The sequence below is a fragment of the Salminus brasiliensis genome, chromosome 7, assembly GCF_030463535.1.
Source record: "Salminus brasiliensis chromosome 7, fSalBra1.hap2, whole genome shotgun sequence".
NCBI lineage: Eukaryota > Metazoa > Chordata > Actinopteri > Characiformes > Bryconidae > Salminus > Salminus brasiliensis.
Window position 1 is genome coordinate 10,401,211 of NC_132884.1, and position 15,122 is coordinate 10,416,332.

A 15,122-nucleotide genomic window follows, 5' to 3' on the forward strand; every position below is an offset into this window, starting at 1 on the left:
GCAAATGCTGTTCCTTGATTTGTCCATAGTAGTACTTGTGGTATAATCTGAAGTGATCCTGAGGCAAAAGAGTAAAATAAAATGACACATTGATGGTTTCTGTTTATTTTTCAACAGTGTGGTATGTAGAAAGGAAAGCTCAGGACAGCTTTATTCCAATAAGAAGAAAACATTGTGAAAGCCTTGCATTACCAAATATTACTCAACTGCCATTGCTATGGATGTGTTTGGTGGTGCTCCCCGTGTTCTTGGGTACCCACGTCCAGTTCTGGTGAAAAGTGGCTCAGATGCCCTTCTCAAATGTCAAATCGGTGGAGACCCCCAACCGGATGTGGTATGGGAGAGAAAGAATATACCTATTGTCCCGGATGGGCGCTACTGCATTGCCCAGGATGGCAAAGTTTATACCCTGTCCATCTCTGGGGTAACTCTGGAAGATGCTGGTCAGTATATCTGCAGAGCTAAGAACAGCATCGGGGAGACTTATGCAGCTGCAACTCTTAAAGTAGAAGAGCAAGCTCGAGAGGACCAGCTGACACAGCCTTCTGAAGTACACCAAGACGTTAAGGTTGTCCCGCCTCAACACGAAGTAAGGTCACTTCACCAGCCAAACCAACCAAGGCCAGAAAAAGAAGCAGGTCTGTTTCAGGACAACAGGCCTCGGTTCCTCATCAAGCCTTTGTCCTTGAGAGTAGACCGAGGTGAGGATGCTGCCTTTTCTTGCAAGCTTTGGGGCGACCCCTTGCCTGAGGTTGTGTGGGAGAAAGATGGCAAGCAGCTCAAAGAGATCTACGAGAGTGCACACTTTCACATAGGCCAGCAAGATGGAGGATGGTTCCAGCTAAAGATCTTCCGGACGCGCGCCCCAGATGGAGGAGTGTATACATGCAAGGCAGCCAATAAGCATGGAAACGTTGTGGCTGGAGCTGTACTGCTGGTTCAGCCTGTCCCAGAGCAAAGGGGGGAGAGCCATCAGAATGGCTACACCAATGGGCACTGGTCCCCACACCAGAACAAGGATAAGTACCCAAGAACAAAACACTGCAAAGAACCTCAACTGAATGCAGCCAAAGCCAAGAAGTTCACTGTCACAGAGGGAAAACATGCCAAATTCCGTTGCTGTGTCACAGGTAAACCCAAACCGGAGATTGTGTGGAAGAAAGACGGAGAGCCGCTCATGCCTGGGCGACGCCACCTACTGTTTGAGGACAGGGAGGGGTACTACACATTGAAAGTGCTTTACTGCAAGCAACAAGACAATGGGCTCTACATCTGTGCAGCATCAAATGCTCTGGGGAACACATTGAGTGCTGTGCATCTCTCTGTGAAAGGTATGATGAAATTTAACCAACAATGTGTAGATTACATCTTTCCAGGCTGGTTGGTGGGACTAGTATCCTCACTCCCATAATATACTATGTACTAAAACTGTATAGTTCCAAGCATTCCCCAATGCACCCCAGACAGTCCACATTATTGCTTAATCCATATGTGTTGGGATTGAGCAAAAACATGGAGCTGAGGACAGGTTTAAGAACCCCTGGCTCCTTGTATTATTTAAAGTCATCTGTATTATAAGCTTCATGTTGGAATGAATGCAATTAGAGAACTTAGTTGCTAGCTGTCTTACCCTAATGCTTAGTTAATGTTTTGACTACACTGTAATTGGTAATGGTTTTTATGTGATTACTGTGGGGAAATAGCTATTTCAACCACCAGCTGTCATTACTAATGACTTATTTGCACCTGTTGGTGCACTGTATGCAAGTATGACTGGAATGTATATAATTGACAACAGAATTGAATTTGTTGAATTGAATCAAATATGCTAAACACAAGAGATGCTTCATAGGAGCTCAATAATTTAATTAACCTCTCCAGTCAATAATAACAGTTTATTTTGGCTTCACATTATATTAGAATATGCATATACCATTACTTTGAATTGCAATGATTCTTTCTCTTTTGATTTCTTATATAAGAATTGTTAGATTTAGAAAACATGTCACATTTATGTGTGTATGTGACCTCCCTCACTTCTTTGCTAAGTGTATTACAAATATTAGGAATATATCTTGTCTGAGAAAATATATGATCATATCATCAGCTATTATTGACAGTACAGTAAGGAACAGTATCTGCACAATTCAGTTAAAATGTACTTATATAGCCCTTTCCACAATGAATGTTGTCACAAAGCAGCATTACAAAGGAGCTTAGCAACATTGGGGGGGGGGGGGGGGGGGGTTAAAGTGATACAAGGCTGACTCAGAGGCTAGGCACCAGCACTCAACCATGATTGGACTCAACAGCAAACAGACTGCAGGGGGAAGCTTGATTTTTACAGTTGTGATGCATAATGGTACAGAATGGAGGTTTTCAAGGTTCAGTTTAAATTGTGAGGTGTCCACTGTGATTAATGAGTGCCACAGCTCTGGGGAAGAAGCTATTGGTATGTTAGGTTGTGTTTGCTTTGATGGCTCTTTGCTTTGATGGATCTTCTATTAGAGGAAAGTAGATGGAATATGTCATATGCTCCTCTGTTTCATGACCCTGTTGTAGAAATGAAATGTTGCCAGCTAACTGGTTATCTCTCTCCAGTCCTGATTTTAATGCAGTAGGTTTTGCTCATTTTTGTGATGTCAAGGCTCTAAACTAAATGGTTACAGCTGAGGTGGGGGAGAAGATATACATGTAGAGCTAGATCATAAAAGCCAGTGGCAGGCTGAATTTGTGTAATTAGCCAAGAAAGAACATTCTCTTCTGCATTATGTTTTTAGACTTTTTCCTCTCTTACTTCAAGTCACTGGATATAGTGCTGCCCAAAAACTTGATATACTCCAATGTAAAGAGAACAGGTCTGTAGATGTTAAGGGTGAGGCGAGAAGGTAGCTTCTGTGTCTGGCACTACAAGGCAATACTGTACAATACATTAGGAAATATATGAAGAAATATCTTCACTTGGAAGCTTGAGCATGTTTATGAGACATAAGACATTTTGTAAGTCAATATGACTTCAAGTGTGACATCCACTCACTGTGCCGTAACCTGGTCTTTAAACCTGGTCTTTCTATTCGAGCAAACACTCAGCTCTCAAAAACTGACCCTGCTGCAGCTGTTAGAGCAACCTAATGCTACATATCACAAACATTGCATTTCTGTTTTAGTAACTGATGTCATTCATTTTAGCATAGTTAAGAGGCTCTGAATTGGACCACATAAACCCCTAACTTATGCTTAATATAAAGACTCATAACCCAAACTGTTGTATCCAAAGTAAAAATGTGTTATTTAAATGTCTGTTTAAGCTATTCATTTTACAGATACATTTCCATTACCAGCCTAGCAGAAACTAGCATTAGCTTAGTGAGACTAACACTAGGGACACACAGGTATCCACCATGGCTGGAATGTCATGGTCAGGGGGCTTCAGGTGAATGTTAGGACCATGGCAATGTGTATGTGTGAGGGAGTTAAATACCTCTAGAATCATGCAGTTATGAACACAAATACATAAAAAAGTTACTCAATAATTAATAACCTTAATAGCCTATATAACCAAATAGTCTTCTTTCTTTTCAACTGAAAATACTACTACTTTTACTATATTTTACATATCTTTGTATACATACAGTAAATATTGACTAGAAACTGGACTTTTATAGAATATTTGTTTCCACTAAACAAAACAGCATTTTTTTCTGGAACTGATTGGACTGTGTTGGCATTTTGGGCTGTGGGAAACAGTTTGACCAATGGTTGATGTAAATGCATGTATAAATAGACAGATTGTGGTGGATGAGAAGGTGGGACTTAAACAGATGTGCTTAAAGCTGTAAAAATCTGTTCATATAATGTGTGGCGACTGTGAAAACAAACATTGGCATGAAATTTATGTGAAATTCAACTTTTAAAGCAGTTAAAACATCCCTGTCTGACACATTTTTAGATGCCTTAGAATAGGATATCTGGTCACCCTAGCTTGGCTGGCTCATGATTTAATAACTGGATCTGGTCATTTCATAGAAAAACAAGCATAAAAAGTAAAGCATGGTTTGTCTAGGGTTCTTTGTGGCAATCATTGTAGAGCTGTCCTCTGTACATTTATTTAAAGTCATATAGTGTCCTGCTTTCATATTTCACTATATATAACCTTTAACGCAAACGTTGAGCTATGTGTTGAGTGAATGGTAACCACTGCCCTTTGCATACCGATGAGGGAAGATCAGTGAAATCCTATCAACAGTCCAGGGCAACTCACCCTTCACCCCTCTCTCTTATTAAGGGTCATGAGCCTTTGGGATTTGCCAGCAAGGTTTTTTATATTCTTTCTTGCTGAGTAGATAAGACAGCATATATATTTTTTGCCAGCATTCCTGTGGGTAAATGTCACAAACAATACTTGGCTAAACTAAGGGGAAAGGGGGATGAAGCAGAATCTGCACCACAGATAATGTTTGCTGTCTCTGACAGATAGATATATCACTTGTGTATAGCCTTCACTTCAAAACAGGCTGACAAGCATCAAAGAAATGTCAGCTCAAAAGTTGTTTTTCATTGCCAGGACTGCCGGTGCGGTTCAAACGGGCCCTGCAGGACATGGAAGTGAGGGAGAGAGATGTTGCTGTTTTGGAGTGTGAGGTTCCAGAAGAATCTATCCCCACAGCATGGTATTTGGAGGACCAGAGGCTTCAGCCAGGTAGCAAGTATGACATGGAGCAGAAGGGCACTAGACGGCGGCTCACTATACGAGATGTGGGGGCAGATGATGATGGAGTTTACCTGTGTGAAATGCCTGATGGCGGGAAGAGCATCGCAGAGTTGGCTGTTAAAGGTGAGTGCTGGCCAGATTTTTGGCAGATGCTGTTTACAAGAAGTGAACATAATACCATCATGCTATTTACTCGAATTGTGCATATTAACATTGTACTTTCCACGACGCAAATTGTAACTAGAATGATGTGATTACAAACATTAAACAACCACATTGACCATTTGTGATGGACACAGATGGAATTTGGCTTCCGTATTTAACACATACACACCACTGAAACACACACAGTGGACAGGGAGCACACATGCCCGGAGCAGTGGGCAGCCATTGCTGCAGCGCCCAGGGAGGGTGAAATGCCTTGCTCAAGGGCCCAACAGTAGCAGCTTGCTGAGCCTGGGTATCGAAACCACAACCCTGTCATCAATAGCCTGGAGCTCTAACCGCTGAGCCACCACTGCCTCATACAACTTTTTGCACAATGTGCAATGTGCAAAAAGTAAATGCAGGTGCTATTTACATAAAATCACATTTACACCATGTGTAACTACAATGATATTATTAGGTAGATACTTATTTACTGTTGCAATCAAAGTTATTGTGGAAGTCGAACCCCACAGATTTATTAGTACTATTTACTAACTTTTAGCTGTTTGCAATAAACCAATCAAACAAGAACAACTTATATAACACAAATTTTAAGTGCACCATTTTTAATGAATAACAAAAGTGTTTTTTTACCACAGTGCGCTAAGCTGTAAAATCACATTTTATTTACTTGCACAAAAAAGCACAAATTGCCCCTTGTAAGAATTTTCTGATCTTGAACCAGGGAACCAATGGGAACAATGCTTTAGTGGAATCCAATCCTCGAATAATTAATAGCAATTTGTTAACTTTTTTCGTTATTAATTTTTGCTCTGTGTCAAAATCACAATTTTCCCAGGTTCTCTCTGTCCACAGGAGAACGCAAATGGCTCTAAAATGCTCACATAAGCTCACATCAAACTCCCCAAGAAGCAGTATAATGACCAAAACAGACCTAAATCCAGTGCAAAGCTGAAGCACATTTTCTAACAACAAAGCTGTTCAATCAAATAAGAAAAACATTTTTTACATACTTTTTAATATAACTTGCTCTTTTACACAGACTGAACACCTGATTTGTACCAAGAAGAAAAGTTTAAAATCTTTAAAAAGGCACTGTATTTATTTATTTTATTTTTTTGTAGCCTATTCCAACTGTAAGGGCAGGACGTTCTGTCACACTGTGTTTTAAGAGCAAACTGTTGTTAGTCTATAACAACCATGCACAAGTAAAATATCAAGATGTCTTCAGAAAGCAGCATTTGTCCGTCCACATAAAAAAAATCTCAAACTTACACTCGTCCACTCGTCCTTATCGTAGTATGGTAGAAATCAAACCTTCATCATTTTACTGATGTTAGAATGTTAAACTTACACAGAACTATTTCAGGTAAACAAAAAATATTTTAGAGCAGATTGCCGAGTGTATACTCATCAAACTTCTCAAGGTAAAAATGCAGTTTTTTTAACAGACCAACCAAAGGCTTTGCCATGTAGTGTCTTTGTTCGCAAAGGTCATCCAGCTGTCATGTACGACACAGCTAGTGAAGCTTCAGTGCGACTTTGTGGTTATTCATTTCTCACAATTACACATTGTTAATCAAAGCCAGGCATAGTATATTTCTGTGTTCTGTTCAGAGTCCTGGTGTATGTAAGCAAATTACCATAAGCCTATGTCATTAACCTGTGTTCTCTGGTAACTGGTACTATTTCTGCTATGCTATTTGTATATGTAGAAAACTTTTATTACATATTTATTGTTAAAGGAAATGATAAAGCAGATGTTCTGGGCATTTCATTGGTAATATGAGTGATTTGATCTTTTAGGTACAATTGTGAAGAAGCTTCCTCGCAGGCTAGAGGTGCTTGAAGGAGAGAATGCAGCATTCTGTGTGGAGGTTGATGAGGAGGAGATGGAGGTGTTCTGGTTCAAAGATGGCCTGCAGTTGATGGAGACACATCAGACCATTATCAAGTCCTTTGGAAAAACCCACATCCTGGTCTTTGTCAACACTTCTTACCAAGACTCTGGCACTGTCACGTTTATGGCAGGCAGATCTAAGACAAGCTCCAAACTACGAGTGAAAGGCAAGAGATCAGATATGCATATAAGACTTGTTTACAGCCTCTACCTAAGGCCTGCATACAAATGTGTAATTTATTTCTAAGAAGACCTTTATGAATATTTATGTATATGACTGACAAGTGTAAACTACACTACAGAAGTAGGTACTGTGCAGGTACACTTTTGTTGCCCAAGGTAAAAACAATATAAACGTACCCTCTAACAAATATGTATGCTAATCACACTTCTGGCATGAAAGGTACAAAATGTTCCTCAAAATCCAACTGTGTATCTCAAAGGTACCCTACGCTTACTTTCAAAGGGGAAAGGGTACATTTTTAGACTTTTAATAACATAAATGTTTTTAATTAGACAAATATATTAAAAGCTTGAAGTAGATAGTGTTTGGTAAATCCTTGTATCCTTGTAGATTCTACAACAGTGACTGTTTGGTACTTTTTTGTGAGAGTGAAAGTTTAAAGGAGTAGCTCAATACATTTATAGTCTTCTATATACTTCATAATTTGGACAGCCCCCAATAATCCATCAAAGATTTTTAACAGCATTAGGGTTAGGGTTAGTTTCATTTCCTTGAGGAAACTGAGGGTTAGAAATTGTTGTTAACTCAATAGATTTTATTTAAAATTTTCTAAACTCTAAAATGTTACCAGAGAATTGTATTTTTAGTACAACTTGGTGAATCAGCCAAGAAACCATTGTTGTCCAAAATGTAGACTTTTAAGTGTAATCCATAAGCAAGTATGTTCAAGATTACTGAACATCAGGGCAACTTTGGCTAATGTGTGATTATTTAGGCATGAAATTTGTTCACAGTTAACTGGCAGAATATAAACCAAATGTCTTGGCTGATTGAGTATGTGTAGGGTATGTGTATGTAAAAAAAAAAACTTATCTACATGTTATATACATGTTTTTACGAAAGTTTTCCTTTAACATTGCCTTTAAAATTATTATCAGTAGTTTTCCATAAGTTGGCACAGTATCTGATCTGTCATTTTTCCTTTCAGCGATCAGACACTGTCCTCCTATCTGTCCTGTGGAAGTCCAGATGAACACAGACTGCCCAAATGGGGCCATCTTGTCCTGGTTGCCCTCTCCTAACTTACAGAACTCCACTAAGTCAGTGTATATGTTGGAGTTCCAGGAGATGGGTTCGCAGGAGTGGCAACGCTGTTTGACTACAGAGACAGAGACCTCAGCAGAAGTTCTGGGAGACAGTGTGCCATGTGAGGGTGATTACCGCTTTCGCATCTGCTGTATCAACAAATATGGCAGAAGCGGCCATGTGGAGTTTCCCAACGTGGTGCATCTGGGTAATAAACTATATCCTACCATCACTGAACCTATGTTTTACACAGGGGTTAAATTGGGGTCTAGGAGGTGGGGAAGTTAATGTGTTACTATATGGAGGTTTCAGAACTTGATATCTCAAAAATTTCATGAAGGGGTCTTCAAATACAAGAGCTTGATGTGCTTGATGCAGTGTATAAACACTGACAAACATAGTAATACAGATCATGTAGGACAGATAAACCTGCGAAAAAAGTCAATTTCAAATTATTTCATCCTAGAAATTAGTTTTCCTTTTCTTTCTCTTCGCAGTTTTTCAGTCTGGACTGCTTTTTGTATGAACCACAATACAGGATAGTCAATGAGAACAGATATTTAGTTTTTTTTGTGTTAAAAGCACTGTAGGCAAAACAGCTTCTTTAAATCAAGAAAATAAAAATGGTTGTATAAAAATGTATTTCTACTATTACAGTTGTCAGCAAGTTTATCTATGTCTAATAGATATGTGTATATATTTCTCTACTTATATCTAGCTCCTCTTTGTAGCTTGATAAATAAAAATACATTTGTTTAGAATAGGCCTACTGTATAAAGGCATGTCTTATTTAAATATCTGCAGGGATGTTTCCATCCTTAACAATTTTAACACAACAAGCTAAACAAGTCAAACAGAAGCACAACCTTTTTTGAAGGTCATTTAGCATTGGCCTTACTATTATAAAATCAAATATGTCTAAGCCAAGGGAACAAATTACTGTTCCTGGAGAATTGTAGGTTCATTATTAAAAAACAATTTTTACTTTTACACAGTCATTTAAGTTCACCCAGGTTTGAGGCAGGAACAGACCTTGCTGATTAGCCCACAGCTAATATATACATATACACTGCTAATGCTATTTGATGGATAACAACATTAGATGATATGAACCTTATTTTAACACTTTTTACTTTTAACTGCTATGTCAGAACAGCTAATACATACATACACAAATACAGACTTATGCAAAATGTGACAAAAGGACATTTTGCTGACTTTCCAAATGAAAATAAGTGAACAAATTGTTTTCTACACAAACAAATATGTACTATGTAAAAAAAGTGAATATATTTAATGTGACATTGCTTATTTATTTAGTTATTAAATTTTTTTGTAATGTTAATTCCTTTTTTTCTATATCCTGACATCTACAGTCCCTGGTCCAAAGATCAAAACTTCTCTAAAGAATGCTGTGGTGACTGAGGGGGAGGATGCAGTGTTCTCCATTGAGCTCTCAGCCTCTATGATTGGCACCTGGTTCCTCAACAGCACTCAGCTGCACAACAGCGAGTGCTTTAGTATCAGCCAATCAAAAAACCTCCACACCCTGCGCTTTCACCATGTGCTGAATGTGTATGATGGAGCCGAGATCACGTTTATCGCCACTGGAGTCCGTGACTCAGCAGTCCTGCAGGTACAAGGTATGGAGCTTTGAATTTATTTCCAAAGTTATCCACCCGTCTGTATTGCCATTGTAAGGGGTGGCTCTAGGGCAAGGCCTCCTCCTGCCACCAGGGGGAGGCCCCGAGTCACCCCAGCCAGTAATCGAGCCCAATTCCCTACACCTGGGCAGTAGGCTATATAGGCACACAGATCCAGTTGCCCCACTGCTGGATCTTTTGATTCTGGTGGTGTGTGTGTCTGTGTGCCTGTGTAGATCTCCAGTTGAAGGCTGAGTGTGTGTCACTCCCCTTCGTGTGTCTCTCCCGAGTCTGTCTCCCTGTGTCTGTGCAGTGTGTGTGTCTGTGTGTGTGTGTGTGCGTGTAGCACACATACACTCGTGTACCAGAGGAAGACAGGAGTGTCTGTCTTCCCTGGTGTGTGTGTCTGTGTGTGTGTGTGCGCGTAGCACACATACACTCATGTACCAGAGAAAGGCAGGAGTGTCTGTCTTCCCTGGTGTGTGTGCCCGTGGGTGTGTGTATGTGTGTGTGTTTGCGCACATACACTAGTTTTACAGAGGAAGGCAGGAGTGTCTGCCTTCCCTGTAACTTCTCAGTTTTCTGGTTTCTTTTGGGAGATCCTTTTTGCCCTCAGTTGTATTTAATGCTTAAGAGGTAGCCAGCTCTCCCCTGGTGTTCTTTGTTTGTTTATTAAACCCACCTCTTTTTAAGTTTCATTTGTTGGCTGCTTTCATAACTGCCGCTTTGGTGAAGCGGCAGAGCGTCAGTCTTGCAACGCGGCGGCCTGGGTTTGAGTCCCGAGAGGCTTTATTTTTCATTTCCGTTTTACCTGCTCTAAGATTGAAAGACTCTGCACTTGGGCCCGTTGGTCACGTGATAGTGGTAGCCCACTCAGTAGCGCGTCGGCCCGCCCACCTGGCGGCCTGGGTTCAAACCCCACTGTAAGTGAGCACCACATTACAGAAAGATCCAGCCCAGACATGGACCCAGCAGAGACATTCAATCTAGAACAGGTAAAAGTCGCTCTAGCAAGTCAGGGGGTGACTGTGGGGAGGCATGAGCAGGCCCTGCAGCAGATTCTTTCTCTGCTGCAGGGTCTGACAAATCTAGTGACCCAGCACACTCCTGAACCTCCCCAGGAGGAGGCTACCGCTGCCCAAGCAGCCGTGGTTTCTAGTGCTGAGCCCCTTCTACCAGCCCCAGAGCGCTATGCTGGTGGACCAGGAGGATGTAGAGGGTTCCTCCTTCAATGTTCACTGGCTTTCGAGCTGCAACCATCCCACTTTACATCCGAGCGTGCTAAGGTGGCATACATCATCTCTCTCCTCACCGGTAGGGCATTAGCCTGGGCCACCCCGGTGTAGGAGTATCAACCCCATGTATGTGCCTCTGTGGCCCGGTTTGCGGCTGCGCTGTCGCAAACTTTTGACCTTCCGCTCCGTGCAGAAGAGGCAGGGTCCCACCTCCTGCACCTACGTCAGGGAGAAAGGTCTGTGGCTGATTATGCCATTGAATTCCGCACGCTATCGGCGGAAAGTGGATGGAATGCCAGTGCTCTTGTTTCAGCCTTCCTCCATGGTCTCAGTGAGGAGCTCAAGGATGAGCTGGCCTACCGTGACCCCCCCACCTACCTTGATCGGCTCATTGAGCTGGCCCAAAGAGTGGATAACCGCCTCAAGGAGAGGCGTAGGGCGCGGGGTGCCAGAGCCCCCGAGCTCCTCAGGGCCCACCTGCTGTCTTAGGCTCTCTTTGGGGGCCCCCCAGCAGTAGGGCCCTAACCATGCGGCTGGGACACACTCGTGTGCCACGGCAGGAGCGTGAGGCGCGCATGCGCGAAGGCAGGTGCCTCTACTGCGGGATCTCTGGGCACCTTCGTGCTGCCTGCCTGCCTTTTTGGACTCTGGAGCGGCAGGGAACTTTCTAGATGCCGGCCTCGCCAGAAAGTTGGCCCTGCCACTGGTCCCCTTGAGGGAGCCCATGCCCATAGCGGCCATAGACGGTCGGTCACTGGAGCCTGGGGTGGTGTCCCACCAAACCCACCCTCTCACGCTGCGAGTTGGTCCTCACACCGAGCAGATAGTGTTCTTCATTATCAGCGCTCCTGACTTGCAGTTGGTGCTGGGTTTCCCTTGGCTCCAGCGTCATAACCCCCACGTGGACTGGCTGTCCCAGTCTGTCTTGGCATGGGGACCAGTTTGTCGGTCCTCATGCCTCAAGACCCCTAGGGTTACTGTGGGTACTGACACCAATCCCGAAGGTTTCGACCCCTCACGAGTCCCAAAGGAGTACTGGGACCTTCGGGAGGTGTTTAGTAAACGGCAGGCCCTGCTGCTGCCCCCCCACAGACCCTTTGACATCGCCATCGACCTCCTCCCCGGCACTACCCCCCCTAGGCGTAGGCTGTTTTCTTTGTCAGCACCAGAGCGTCAGGCAATGGAGGACTACGTCCAGGAGGCCTTGGCCTTAAGGTTTATCCGGCCATCCACTTCCCTGGCTGGGGCCGGCTTCTTTTTCATGGGGAAGAAGGATGGGGGCTTGAGGCCCTGTATAGACTACAGAGGCCTCAATAAAATAACGATAAAAGACCGGTACCCATTAACCCTCATGACCTCAGCCTTTGAGGCACTGCAGCAGGCCTCCATCTTCCCCAAGCTGGACCTGCGCAGTGCCTACAACCTGGTCAGGGTCAAAGAGGGTGATGAGTGGAAGACGGCGTTCATCACCCCGTCTGGGCATTACGAGAACCTCGTCATGCCATTCGGTCCAACGGTATATTAACGAGGTCCTCCGGGAGGCTTTGGACAGGTATGTGTTTGTCTATTTGGATGACATTCTCATCTATAGTAAGACCGTAGACGAACACGTCGCCCACGTCCGGCGGGTTCTCCAGTTGCTCCTGGAGAACCACCTGTTCATCAAACTGAAGAAATCACAGTTCCATGCGCAGTCAATCTCCTTTTTGGGCTTTGTTGTGTCCCACAACACCCTGCGCATGGACCCGGACAAAATCAAGGCCGTGGAAAACTGGCCCAGGCCAACCTCTTTGCGCCTTGTCCAGCGCTTTCTGGGTTTTGCCAACTTCTTCCGAAGGTTCGTGAGGAATTTTGGCTCTGTGGCAGCCCCTTTGACTGCTTTGACGAGGAAGACATCAGGGAGGTTTGTTTGGACCACGGAGGCCCAGGAAGCATTTGACACTCTAAGGCACCTGTTGACCACGGCCCTGGTTCTCCAGTTGCCCGACCCGGAACTTCCGTTCATCGTGGAGGTGGACGCCTCTGAGGTAGGCGTGGGTGCAGTCCTCTCCTAGCGGTCTGGTCCTGGCCAAAAGCTGCACCCCTGCGCCTACTTCTCCCACCGCCTTACCCCGGCTGAACGGAATTATGATGTGGGTGACCGCGAATTATTGGCGGTCAAGCTTGCATTAGAGGAGTGGAGACACTGGCTTGAGGGAGCAAAACATCCCTTTCTGGTCTGGACGGATCACAAGAATTTGGCCTACATCCAACAGGCCAAACGTCTTAATCCGCACCAGGCCAGGTGGGGATTGTTCTTCACTCGGTTCGATTTTGTGTTATTGTTCCGACCGGGCTCGAAGAACACCAAGCCCGATGCTCTCTCTCGCCAGTGGGAGCCCTATCCTCTATCAAGCACACCCACAACTATAGTCCCCAAAGACCGGATTGTTGCGCCCATCCGATGGGGACTAGAGGACGCGATCAAACAGGCCCACCTCACTGAACCTGATCCGGATGGTGGCCCCCCGGATCGACTTTATGTACCCAGGCCTGTAAGGGAACTGGTGCTTCAGTGAGGCCATGCGTCCTCCCAGGCAGCACACCCAGGGACTACACGCACGCTCGAGCTTCTGTGCCGGCGATTCTGGTGGCCCGGCATGGAAGGAGACATGCTCGTGTAGCTTCCTGTTTGGTGTGCTCTCAGTGCAAAGATCCCAGAACGAGGCCAACTGGTCTGCTGCTCCCTCTGGCTGTCCCCACGCGTCCTTGGTCCCACCTGGCCCTTGACTTTATCACAGGGTTGCCCCGATGATTCTAGTCATTGTGGACAGGTTCTCCAAGGCTGGCTGCTTTGTGGCTCTTCCAAAGCTGCCATCAGCTAAGGAGACAGCGGATCTAGTACTCAACCAGGTGGTTCGGGTTCACGGACTCCCCTCTGACATTGTGTCAGACCGTGGGCCCCAATTCACCAGCCGGTTCTGGGGTGCATTTTGCCGACTGTTGGGGGCGGAGGCCAGCCTCACATCTGGCTTCCACCCCCAGTCTAACGGCCAGACAGAGAGGGTCAATCAAGACCTGGAGCGCACCCTCCGCTGTCTGGCCTCCTCCTCATCTTCTACCTGGTCTGACCAACTGATTTGGGTGGAGTACGCACATAACACCCTCTGGCACTTGTCCCTGGGAATGTCACCCTTTGAGTGCCAATACGGGTACGCTCCCCCATGTTCCCAGGACAGGAGGCAGGAACTGGGGTCCAGTCGGCGGAACAGATGGTCAGGCGCTGTCGGAGAACCTGGCAGAAAGCCCGCAGGTCCCTCCTGTCTGTAGTAGCTGCTCAGAAGCGCTATGCAGACAGGAGGCGAAGGCCAGCTCCGACCTATCGTCCTGGGCAACGGGTTTGGCTTTCGGCTAAGGATCTGCCCTTGCGTGGTGCTCCCTGCAAGTTGGCGCCTCGGTACGTCAGACCGTTCAAGATCCTTCGCCGGGTCAATCCCGTTGCCTACCACCTTGCCCTTCCCCCTTCGATGCGCGTGAACCCCACCTTCCACGAGTCCCGCCTCAAGCCCGTCTTGTGTTCCGTGGGTCCCGCCGATCCGCTGGGCCCGCGTACGGTTGGCGGTGCGCCGGCCTACACTGTCAGGCGCCTTCTGGATGTCCATCGGATCCGCGGCGGCCTCCAGTATCTAGTGGACTGGGAGGGTTATGGCCCGGAGGAGCGGTCCTGGGTGCCCTCCCGCCACATTCTGGACCCCGAGCTCATCCGGGCGTTTCGTCGGGACCGTGCTGCTGGGTTGGGGATGTCGGGTGCCGCCCCTCGGGGGGGGGGGTAAGGGGTGGCTCTAGGGCAAGGCCTCCTCCTGCCACCAGGGGGAGGCCCCGAGTCACCCCAGCCAGTAATCGAGCCCAATTCCCTACACCTGGGCAGTAGGCTATATAGGCACACAGATCCAGTTGCCCCACTGCTGGATCTTTTGATTCTGGTGGTGTGTGTGTCTGTGTTGTGTAGATCTCGAGTTGAAGGCTGAGTGTGTCACTCCCCTTCGTGTGTCTCTCCCGAGTCTGTCTCCCTGTGTCTGTGCAGTGTGTGTGTCTCTGTGTGTGTGTGTGCATGTAGCACACATACACTCGTGTACCAGAGGAAGGCAGGAGTGTCTGTCTTCCCTGGTGTGTGTGTCTGTGTGTGTGTGCGTGTAGCACACATACACTCGTGTAC

At 45.5% G+C, this 15,122-nt stretch overlaps 1 protein-coding gene across 1 annotated transcript in view; it reads left to right on the forward strand.

Annotated features, from left to right (window-relative positions):
• Window positions 1-217: 217 nt before the first annotated feature.
• obsl1a (obscurin like cytoskeletal adaptor 1a) overlaps window positions 218-15,122 on the forward strand; it is a 38,301-nt gene continuing 23,396 nt past the window's right edge. The window contains exons 1-5 of the mRNA XM_072682933.1: window positions 218-1,331; window positions 4,565-4,834; window positions 6,686-6,946; window positions 7,952-8,257; window positions 9,426-9,692. Of these exons, the coding sequence (XP_072539034.1) occupies window positions 218-1,331; window positions 4,565-4,834; window positions 6,686-6,946; window positions 7,952-8,257; window positions 9,426-9,692 (2,218 nt within the window). The remainder of the gene's footprint in view (window positions 1,332-4,564; window positions 4,835-6,685; window positions 6,947-7,951; window positions 8,258-9,425; window positions 9,693-15,122) is intronic.